At 42.3% G+C, this 11,766-nt stretch overlaps 1 protein-coding gene across 3 annotated transcripts; it reads right to left on the bottom strand.

Annotated features, from left to right (window-relative positions):
- Positions 1–7,102: 7,102 nt before the first annotated feature.
- Positions 7,103–11,588, bottom strand: FAM200A (family with sequence similarity 200 member A). 3 transcript variants are annotated; one of them, XM_057695327.1, is made up of 3 exons: positions 11,487–11,588; positions 10,673–11,125; positions 7,103–9,024 (listed from the first exon to the last, which is right to left on the bottom strand). In XM_057695327.1, exon 3 carries the CDS (start codon positions 8,922–8,924, stop codon positions 7,188–7,190), a length of 1,737 nt encoding a protein of 578 aa, XP_057551310.1. In that variant the 5' UTR covers positions 8,925–9,024; positions 10,673–11,125; positions 11,487–11,588; the 3' UTR covers positions 7,103–7,187. The 3 variants fall into 3 exon arrangements, with proteins under 3 accessions (XP_057551310.1, XP_057551311.1, XP_057551314.1); XM_057695328.1 differs by having other exon boundaries at positions 10,673–11,053; XM_057695331.1 differs by lacking the exon at positions 10,673–11,125.
- Between the last annotated feature and the right edge of the window lie 178 nt (positions 11,589–11,766).

The raw sequence follows: 11,766 nt of genomic DNA, 5'->3' as shown, positions 1-11,766 counted from the left end.
CTTACTGATCCTTTCAGATATTGGTGCTTTTTAATATCTCTACAAGTTCTGTTTATTTCTTTTTATTATGTTGTACTTTTCTGTTCATTATGTTTATGCTTTCTTTTAAATCCTTGAGCATATCCATAATAATTGTTTTAAAGTCCTTGTCTCCAAGCTCCATAATTTCTGTTCTTTCTGAATTTGCTCCTACTGACTATTTTCCTCATTTTGGATTATATTTTCCAGCTTCTTTAGGTATCTATTAATTTTTTAATGGATGCTAGATATTATGAATTTTACATTGCATGTTAGAGTTTGTCATCTTCCTTTAAAAATCATTAGACCCATACAGTTCAGAAATTCCACTTTGGGTAAGTACCCCACAGACTTGAAAGCAGCAACTCAGGCAGATATTTGTACACTCATGTTCATTATTCACAGTAACCAAAAGGTGACAGCAAGTGACCTGGACAGATGAATAGATAAACAAATGGTAGTCTACATAAAATGGAATATTGTTCAATACTAAACAGGAAGGAAATTCTGACAAATGCTGTAACATGAATAAACCTTGAGGACATGATGCTAAATGAAAAAGGCCAGACAGAAAAGGACAAATATTGTATGATTCCACTTATATGAGGTACCTAGAATAGCCCAATTCATAGAGACAGAAAGTGGAAAGGTGGTTGCCAGGGGCTGAGTGGAGGAGGAAATGGAGAGTTGGTGTTTAATGGGTGCAGAGATTCAGTTTCTGGAGAGGAAAAAAGTTCTGGAGATGGGACCATGTTGGTGGTTGCACAATAGTGTGAATGTTCTTAATGCCACTGAACTGTACATGTAAAAATTACTGAAATGGTAAATTTTATGCCTTTCCATAATAAAAAATTTCCCCCTGGCCGACAGTTCAAAGTACTTTTATATCACCTGGATTCTTTCAAGGCTTGTTTTAAAGCTTTGCAAGGGTGCATCACCCCCAAGAAAGGTGTGATCTTGGCTGGAAAGCTTGAGCAAATCTTTTTTTTTTAATTAATTACTTAATTTATTGGCAGCATTGGTTCTTTGTTGCTGTGCGAGGGTTTTCTCTAGTTGCAGCGAGCAGGGGCTACTCTTCGTTGCAGTGCATGGGCTTCTCATTGCGGTGGCTTCTCTTGTTGCAGAACACAGGCTCTAGGAGCAAGGGCTTCAGTAGTTGTGGCGTGTGGGCTTAGTTAGCTTGAGCTAACCTTGAAGTACTCCAGGCCTGGGTTAGTCCTTTTACTAAGATCCTTATAGGGTCTTTACTGGATGCCTCAGGGGTTCAGTGAGGACTCTATTACAGCTGGTCAGGACACGAACACCTCCCAGCTCTGAGTGAGCTCTGGGAATTACTCAGCTCACAGCTTCCTGTTCATTGTTTGCCTGGTATCGATTCTGCCAGAAACAAACCCAGGAGAACCCCTTTTGGAGATCCCCAGAGCTTTTCTTCTGTGCAGCTTCTGGCTCTCTAGGCGTCTGCTACCCAAATCCCAGCTCCCTCTGCCTCCTTGAACTCAAATCTCTGTCTCCTTAACTGAGAGCCTGCTGTGGTCTGATTGAGTTCCCCTTCCCTTGCACTGGGGTCTGGAAAGTGCCTCCAGTTAGAAAGTTGTTTCCTTTTTCCCAGGGATCACGGATCTTCCCTGCCTGTTGTCCAAGGTCTGGGAAAAGTTTTCATATACTCTGTCTAGTTTGATAGTTTTTTACAATGAGTCCAATAAGTCAGTCCAGTCCTAGAAACTGCATTGCAGCCAGAAGAGGAAACTCAGTATTGTTTTAATGTGTTTCTTTTAATATGAGTGCACTCGAAGTTTTCATATGATTAAATTCCATTTACACTTTTTAGTGAACTGTCTATAATTGTATTTGGATATTTTTCTCTTGGGGTATCAGGTTATGGATTTTGGTCTCAACACCTCTGATGTTTGCTCAGTATTCCAACCCCTCCCCAACCCATTGGCTGAAACGTAAAGGTAGGAAATGAGAAGTGAGAAGCCACACTCTTATGTGAGGGTGCTGGGCTACCTATCCAATACCACGCTGTTTATCCCAGGGTAAAGGAAAACAACAGAAAGCTTTGTTCATGTGTTATTTTATTCACAAGACAAGTCACCTGTGGGTCGTGGATTCTCTCCTTTGCCTGGTGTAGTTGCTTATGACCAAGGAAATCTAACCTTATAGAACTTTTCCCTGTCAAACCATTCCTGAGCTGTGAGTTTTCTGGTATCTTACATAGAAGAGCTACCATCACACCTCTTCTCCTATGTACAACACGGGTAAGTTTTCTCTCCTGGTAGATTCTGTAATGTAAGATTAGGCCAGTGCCATACATCCACCATAAGCAGGGTTTCTCTCCTGTGCATCAAAAAGTTATGCTGAGGTCAGAGGCCTTCTCACACCCACCGCACTCTAGGGTCTCTCCTGCAGTTGGTTTTTCTGGTGCATGGTGAGGCATGAGCTTTACCTGAAGCTTTTCCCACACTCCCCACAAGGATGGATTTCTCCTCAGTGTGGCCACCTGGAGGCGATGAGGGTGCTGAACTGTGCATGACGCTTTTGCCACTCTCGCTACAGTTTGTGGTTTTAGTGTGGATTCTCTGATGCACCTTCTGGGTGGTGCACGTGAGTTTTTCTCACAGTCAAGGCAATGATGTGGCCTCTCCCTGGTGTGGGGCGTGGCCAGGCATGAGCCAGAACTAAAGCTATTTTTGCGCTCACCGCATGCTCAGAGACTCTCTTGGGCGTGGACTCCCAGCTCTGCTCTGGCTGGGGATTTCCCCACATTCCTTACAATGATAGGGCTTCTCTCTGGCGTGTGTCTTCTGTTGGCACCAGAGCTGTGTCAGAGCCCTTCCCATTCTCCCCTGTGTGGTTTATGAAGACAGCAAGGATCCTGTTTCTGGGTTGTTTTCCCAGGTGTCTCTGTAAGCATCTCCACATGCCCAGGCTTTCACAGCCTGGCCCATCATCAATGGCATATTGTTTCGTTTCTCCTAATAATGTCCTGGAAGTTTCACTTTTTTTTGCCCACCATTTTCTGCCTTGAAGCCTTTTCATTTGTTTTTTCTTTTTTTCTTTTCTTTTTTTTTTTTTCACTTTAGAATCTAAAGGAAAAAGTAAGAGGTAAAGATGTTAGTCTTGAAATAGGATTTGGAACTGGAGGGAAAGGATGGTTGGAACAATTACATTAGACTAAGTTAAAGTACAAGTTCCTCTGAATACAGGAATTTACAGAGTTCAAAGGCAAAGACAGCAGAAGGGATGCTTGGGTGACTCTGTCCAAACAACCCCTGAGTAAGGTCTTTTCATATGCTGTGTTCATATGGACGGTTCTGAATGTTCAAACTGATGGTCTGTTTTGTATTCACCTCTTCTATGAAGACTTATTTGGTTAATTCCACCTCATTCTGCTCTAAAGTCTCTCGTTTAATTGAAATTATTCATTTGTAATCCTCCCTTCCTCCTTCTCTTCCTCTCTCTCTCCCTCCCTCTCTCTCTCTCTCTCTCTCTCTGTGTGACATGTGTATAGCACTTACTGTATGTCAGGTACTCTCCTAGGTGCAATACATATATATTAATATTACTATATTAATTCTTATGGCAGCCCCATTAGGTAGGGCCTATTACTGTTCCTATTTTATGGAAGAGAAAACTGAGGCACACACATGGTTGAGTATCTTGCCCAAGTACAGGCTAATATGTATGAGACCCAGGATTGCATCCCAAGCTGAATGGCTTCAGAATCTGTGCTCTTCAGCCTTCCTGTTTGGGTGGTCTTGATCTCTCAAGCTTAGAAAGCAAGTTTTGAACACCAAGCATCACGCCTCTGATTTTTTCAAGTGCTTCATAGAGTCTGAATATATATTTGCAGAAACCCTAGGGGAAAAGGTGTATTATGTGCTTAACAGGAAGGGTGTAGAATCCTTCAAATTGGTTGACGAATAGATGTTCTCCTGTTGGCTGAAACTGAATACTCAGAAGCAATGGAACAATTTGGGCTCAGGCAGCCCAGCCTGGGACTCCTGCTTACCTTTTTTTTTCTCAGGGGAGAGAGGCTCACGGGCCCTCTCTTAATTCTATTGAGAATCATCTTAAAGCTAAACATTTGAGGATCTGGCATTGTGAACTGGCCACGGTGTCCTCTGTTCTGCTACCAACCTGAGGTCTCCAAAGTCTCCCTTACTTTTCTAACTGCTCTCCACCTATTTTTCTACCCTTTATTCTCTCTCCTCAAAGACCCATGTCTTTCCTCCTACCTTCCTACTAATTTTTGTGTATGTCTACTTATTTATGTCAATTTCTCTGTACATCGTCATAATGCACATCTCTGAGAGATACCTGCATACCTGGGGGAGGGTGGACATAGACATAAAATGTGACTGTAATTGTATTTATTTATCAAGAGGTATTTTTTTCTTCCTTGCAGAGACTAGTGGCTAGGAAAATACTGGGCTTATGAGTAGATATAGTTGCATATGTCAGATTGTCAGCTATTTCTTTTTATTTTCATGATAAAACTAAAAGTAGTAATAAAACCAATTGATTTTTCAGTTATACACTAAGCCATACAGGTTACCTACTAATCAATAAAAGTGTGGTATAAGCAGAAAAATGGAGGGAATCGATGGTCTAGAAGATTGTTGTAACGTGATTTTTGACGTGTATCATTATATATTCCCTGGTCACTGTTATACTGTAATTTCCAGGTGTTTTCTCGCCATACAGTGTAGGCTTTTGCATCAGGTAGGCCTTGGTCTGAATCCTATCTCTGCCATTTGGTAAATGTGACAGTGGGCCAGTTATTTAGTTTCTGAGCATTTTCCTCACCTGTGAAAATACAAAAATAGCTTCCTACTGTGTTACTGTGAGAACAAAAAAATGAAAGCACCTAATGTGGTGTGAGACACGTAGTAGATGCTTGGTAAATGTGAGTTTTCTTCCTTCCCTCCTGTCTCTCTTCCATGCTTGTCCCCCATCAGCTTCTGGCTTTGTTCCCATAAGGAAACAGAGCAGCACTGGTATCGCCATCACCCTCAGTTGATTAGGGAGTGAATCTTGAGCAGCGGGGCATCAGCACTAAGATTGTTGGCTTGGGAGGAGATCTCATGTGTCCTGGAGGGAAATACGTTAGAGAAATGTCCTATAGTTGATTCTTCCCTCAATCCACAATGGTGACCCAGCTTACCTTCTCAAACCCAGAGGGTAATCACCAACCAGGAGGACAGGAACCCCCAGGCTACAGTCTAAACAAGCCAAAAGACTTACCTAGTGAGAACAGTTGTTTGGGTGCTCCTTCTGCATGGTGACCTTGATAAAATCCCTGTGAGGGAGAAAGCCAAAGCTCCTGCCTTCAAAACCTAGAAAACCTGGAGACAGATTACATGGCAGATGGCCTTTGAAATCACAAGAATCTATTTTCCCAAAAGTAACAAGAACCCTAACAGGAAAAGGGGGCCAGTGTGGTGTAGTGGAAAGGATGTCTGCGTTGTCATCAGATTTGCTCACCCTTACTTCCCCTCCCCCATTGTTACGGTCTACTGGCCCTTGTATTCTTTTATTTCTCCTTGGTTTTAGCTCCTGGATCCCCATAACTCTTTAAAACTAGTTCTGTCTGAACTCTTGGTAATTTCTGTATAGACATGAATGGTTCTCTAACATCCTGGTCTGTCAGCCCTCTGAATTCTCTCCTCCATGACCTTGTCCTCCATCCTACAACACGCTCCCATAGTCAGACTTCAGACCTTGTCATTACCTGAAACTGTGAGAATGTAAGAAGGGTCCCCCCCCCAAATAAACCCCCCAGTGTCAGTGTCTGGTGACAAGAACAGTAATCATCACAGCATGTAACATATGGAGATCATTTGCAAAGCATCCTTAGATTAAAAGGATAGGCTCACAGCAAACCTGGGCCAGTTCATTTAGGGAGTGGACTGGACTGGTGTCCTGACTCTCATCTGTGGGACCTTCTGCCATCACTCACCTTCTAACTCCAATTCCATCTCTCCTGTTAAAAATTCTCAATTGCAGCACAGCCAGGCCAGGGCCAGGTGCTGCATCACCACTTTTGCGTGAGTCCAGGTTGGGTGCACTCAGGGCAGCCATTGGCAGCGCTCGCTGCCTCGAGGCTCGGGAGGAGGGGGCTCGGGAGGAGGGGGCTCAACGGGCAGGGGGAGGGGAGGGGAGAGGGAGGGGAGGGGGAGGGGGCCGGGCATGTGTGGACGCACCGCCCACATTTGCTTTGTTCAGACTTGACTGGGAACTGAGGGTCGTGCTGGAAAGCTGGCAGACCTCCGGGGAGGTCCCATCTGGCTTGGCTTTCAAAAGAAAAATCAATGTCATGATTAGAATAGTTTCATTCCTAAAATAGTTCTCTTTCTAGTCAAAGAATTTACCAGAGTACAATGTGATATTCATCTTCTGCTATAATGCAGTATTATTATCAGGGTCATATGGTCAGAGAGGTGTCTGGTATAGAAATAAATAAAACAATTCGTAGCAAATTGTTAAAGTGACAACCTTTTAAGAATGAACTATGAAAAAGTTGGGGGAATTTTAATTTTTTACAATTTTGTACTGGGTTTATGGTCGCTGTGTTTAGAGATTAGTGTTATTGTTTTATTTTACAACAAGCATATTAGTTTTATAATAAGACCTCATAAAATAATTTTAAAATAAACTAAAAATCTATAGGGAAAATAACCTAAAATATTCAACTCCAGAATCAATTCTGAATTTTGTCAGTGATTTTAACTAGTATTAATCAGAGTTTGTTTGGCATTCTGCCCTTTTTCCACCTACTTAACATTATATGTAAATAAATGAATGTTTATTACTTAAAAAAAAAAGCACATAAGCACATAGATGGTGAGAAACTGAACCTGAATGGGGCTTTGCCTACAAGAAGCAAGAAAGCAGCAGTGGACAGGGCGACAGATTTGAGTATAAAACCAAGAGTGCTGGAAACAATGCATAGAAATATATTTTACATCATTATCCTTCACACACACACACACACACACACACACACACACACACACGTATTCATGTAACAAAGTTTCGCGAAACAATCCTTACTATATAGGAAAATGAAACCTAGTAAATCCCAACCATACTTTTATTAATATTTAAATACAATATACAGAAAGTGCCTAAGAATGTACAAAAACAAAATTGCATAAAGATTGCATTTAATGTGATGGGTGTGCCTGCCTGTTCATGAGTTCGTTCCAGTCAGGCACACATGAAGATAAGGCGACACGCATGTCAGGGGCGCTGTTGAGCCTGTTTCTTTTCTTTGTTTTTAATCGTGTCAGGATCGAAAATCCTAGTTCACACAAGTAGGTGGATGTGAATGGTAATAATAGCAGTATACTCTTTCTACTTAGCAGTGGGAATTCATCTTTAATCTTAATCCAAAATGCTGATAAACTTAATGTCTTATAATAATTCCTCAGTGTGAAAGACGAACTGAGCTGCAGTAATTCATTCTCTTCTTCAGGCACCAAGTTTAACTCAATGATTGATTCTGGCGTTTGAAAAGCAAATGGATCTTTCATCCAAATATTTTCCTTTAACGATGCAAATTTCTCTTCTGGAAAGTAATGGTTAAAGGTTTGAGACAAAGAAGTGAGATGAACTAATATCTCTAATTTTATTTCTCGTAAGCTGTCTTCATGAATAATGTTCTCTTCAACATGTTGCAATAGTGTTGGGAACATATAGTAGCTAGGACGATTGCTTTTAAGTCTTGCTTGCCACAACAATAATGTCATTTGGAATCCTTGAATGTGTTCAAGATATTGAAATATATCATTGTTTTTCCCTTGTAGCTTCAAATGTAATTCATTTAAAATGCCAAAAATATCACTTAAATATGCCAGTTTGGTTACCCAAATGTCATCTTCAAAGATATTTGCCAAATGAGATTGCTTTTCAATCAGAAAAACGTAGATCTCATTCCTGAGTTCATATACTCTGCTCAGTACTTTTCCTTGAGACAACCAACGAACTTCTGTATGAAACAATAAGTGGGTATGGTTCACTCCGATCTCTGAACAAAATATTTCAAGAAGTCGGCTATTCAGTGAGCTTCCTTTAATAAAATTAACAATTTTCACTGCATTTTTCAATACATCCATTAGGCTCGGTGGAATTTCTTTGGATACCAAAGCTTCTCGGTGAATAAAACAGTGATTCCAAACAGCGTTGTTATGGGTGGCTTCTAACAATTTTTCAATAACTCTGCTCTGTCTCCCTGTCATATATGCTGCTCCATCACTTGAAATTCCTTTACAATTTTTCCAGTTTAATTTATATTGACCAACAATGCACTTTTCTAATTCAGTGAATAAATCTAACCCGGTTACATGTGAATTTAAATTTAAACAACACAACAGATCTTCTATAAAACCATCTTGCCACACATATCTGACATATACCAAGAGTGTGGGACAACTTGCGATATCTGTGCTCTCATCAAGTTGGATTGCAAAATCTATACCAGACTGTAGCCGTGTCATAAGCATCGCTTCTAAGTGTTTCGCAATAGTACAGATTCGACGAGATATCGTATTATCACTAAGAGGTATGGTTCTTAATTTATCAGCTGATTTGTCATCAAAGATGGTCCGCACCATATCCATACATGCCGGGAGAATAATTTTTTCAGCAGCTGTGTGAGCCATTTTCTCTTTTGCCACTCGATACGCCACTAGATAGGATGACAATAAGGCTCTCTCGTTCATAGTTGTGGAATGACTGAGAAATTGTGGTGATAACTCTATGCTATTTCTTTCTGTTTGAAAATGGTCTTCCTCATCTTCTTCCTCTTCCTCTTCCTCCTCCACTTTCACTATCACTATGCTTTCCATCTCCTGGGGAGCCTGGGGAGACAAATCTGTAGCATTCCTTGATTCAGGAGTCATCGTTCAGGTTCAAAGATCTGGCTCACTTGATCCAAACAGGGTCTGTGTGCAGGACTTGCCTTTTTGTCCTAGATGTCTTATGAGATCAGCTTTTGCTATCCTGCAGGGTAGAAAAATTTAGTAGCAGTATTAAAAGGTAACATTGTATTGTTATGCTGCTTACACCTCATCCATGAAGACAATTCCCTACCTCCATCCGTGTGAGGCAGTAAATGCTGAGTAACTCTCATTCATGTTACCTGTGTACCAGGCAGATATGGTACATTACATACACAGCTCATTTAATTCTCATGGAAACTTAATGAAGTACACGATTATTATTCCTATTTTAAAAGCTGAGAAATTAAATAATGTGTCTAACAACATAGTGTAGTGGATCCAGTACTCAAACCCCGAGTTTGAAGCCCAGGGTCCTAACTACACTGCACACTGCCATGTAGTCACTCTTAAAAAGTGATCACCAAAGTACAGTGTACACGACCATCCACCCCGGCACAGGGGAACACAATTAAGCTTGTATTTGTATTTTAAAAACACTGAAACCCAGTTAAGCTTTCCTCATAGCCATCTTACAGCATTTATATTCTGTCAGCATTTGTGTTGCCGTCCTTATTTTCATCTTCCAACTATTTTATTTTCTTTCCTCATTTCCCTTCATTTTTAGTGATACATTGTCTGAAAATCTCATTCTTTCTCAGATATTGTAAGATCAAGGAAAAGGAGTCTTGGTTTTTGACATCTGGAACAAGGACTTAAAGGTGGGCTGTGGGGAATAACACATTCCTAGAGGCCTTCCCTCCCACTGGCAGTATGAATCAAAATGAAGTGACTCCAAGAGAGTGAAACTCAAAGACACAGGGCTGAAGTCAGGAGCTGGACAGGCCCTTCTGGAGTGTTTTCCTGCTCATATTCTAGGCAAGTAGCAGTAGAAAGACTGGGTTTTATTTTGCATTTCTTGAATGATTCCAGCAATCATCTCTTGACTTTAAGCTCACTAGCTGTCTCCATCACCAGTCTGGTATATAATATTTTGATGGTTTTCACCCTGAAATTTAATTTCTAATGCTTTCATGCCTTATCTCAACTAGACTACTCCTCAAGAATAAAGACTGTCTTTTACTTTCATTGTGGCCCTTAAGTCACTTAATGTAGTTCCTTGCAACCAGGAGACATTAAAAAAAAAAAAATTGAATGAACACAATGTCAACATTTTTTTGCCCATTTGTAGAAAGTTCAACAAATTCATTATAGGTCTGGTATTTCAGTACTTGGGAGGGCATGTCATTTAGAAATTAAGAGATTCTACTCTATTGCAACTGTCAGGTTATTTATGAAACATCTGAGTAAGAATGGGAGGAATATTATAGCGGCACAGGTTTTACATAAATAAATAATGTGTCCATAAGTAAGTTACTTATATGCCTCCCAAGACAGTGTGTGACCAACCTACTTCTCCAGCAAATAGTAAGGAGGTTTCACTGATCTGCTTACAAGGTATTCTCCACAACTTATTGATTGCAAATTATCTGTGTAGCATGGGCCTGTGTAAGTGTTTTCTTTGGTCCTCTGCCACTTAACAGCCTCTCTCAATAATGACACTGTCTTTGTGTATACTGCTGGCACTTCAGGAAATGGAGGTGGGGCATTAAGTTTGGCCTAGCTGGATTTTTCAGTTAATTTTCCTCTACCAATGAACGTCCAAGTTGGAAGGGCTCTTTGAGATACGTAGTCTAGTTTATTTTACTTACGATAAATTTGAGATTTGGTGTTTTGTCTAAGAGCATCCTGCTTCATCAGCGGCAGAGAGAGTGCTGGTGATCAGTCTCCCAACGCCCCAGCGCACTTTCCAGGGCACCGCCACAAACTCCATTCACTACTCAGCCCTCCAAGTCAAGCACAGTTGCCTCCCACAACTGAAAAATTCACATGATGTCCGAAATCACTCCTTTAAAAGAGCCTTCAGAAAGTTCACAACTGAAAGGAAGACGGTGAAGTGTATGTAATCTTTTCCTATCGCACTCAACTCATTTCATTCACAAGGCTTCCAATAGTCTTTAATCACCGCCATTAACGGTGGCGGATTTGGGGGTGAGCAGGTGATCTGCAAACACGAGTCTTGAACTTCTCCACTAACAAAGCAAAAACAAAACCGTGGAGCTTGGTAGCCTCTCGGGTCTTCCTCATCTTACACCTCGAGGTCCCTAGGAACCCAGGAAAAGAGCTCTCACCAGAAGGAACGCAAATGGGGACGATCGGGGAGAACAGAGATTAGACTAGGATCACTGGTTCGCGACCCCGTGGGGTGAAAAACGAGGACCAGGCGGCGTAGACGGGGCGCGCAGGCTGCCCCCTCCCGGTCCCAAAGGTATCTCGTCCCAGGGCTGAAACCGAGGGATCCAAGGCTGTCTCTGCAGGGAGACGGCGCGTCCTACGGCCGAGGCTGGGACACGGACCCTCCACCCCGCCTGGGGACGCTCGCGGGGAGGGGATCGCGGGACACGGCCGTACAGTACACATCCACCTGCGTCCCCGCCCGTCCTCCCGGCCGGACCCACGTCTCACCGTGAACCCCGGAGAAGCCTGGGGTGCTGGGACAGAAAAGGGAGGGGACTCCGGGGATCAAAGGCGGCGGGCTTGGACCCGGGCCCTCGGATCGCCAGAACCCAGTGTCACAAAAGCCGGAAGCGCGTCAACACCCCCCTTCCGGGCCTGCGCTGCGCTTTTTTTGGGGGGGGGGGGGGGGAGTCGTCCTCTCTAGGAAAGCGGGAGGACTTCGGTCCCTGTTCCCCAATTCGTGGCTCCGGCTTTGGGGATGCCTTTCCTTAGCTCCGCTTTTCCCATC

This window comes from Hippopotamus amphibius, chromosome 9 (genome assembly GCF_030028045.1).
Source record: "Hippopotamus amphibius kiboko isolate mHipAmp2 chromosome 9, mHipAmp2.hap2, whole genome shotgun sequence".
Taxonomy (NCBI): Eukaryota; Metazoa; Chordata; class Mammalia; order Artiodactyla; family Hippopotamidae; genus Hippopotamus; species Hippopotamus amphibius.
Note: the sequence above shows the minus strand (reverse complement) of the source record. Positions and strands in the feature narration are given on the sequence as shown.

What these genes read in the sequence shown, in the direction of transcription:
- FAM200A (XM_057695327.1), bottom strand. Translation starts at nt 8,924, where the DNA reads ATGACTCCTGAATCAAGGAATGCTACAGATTTGTCTCCCCAGGCTCCC.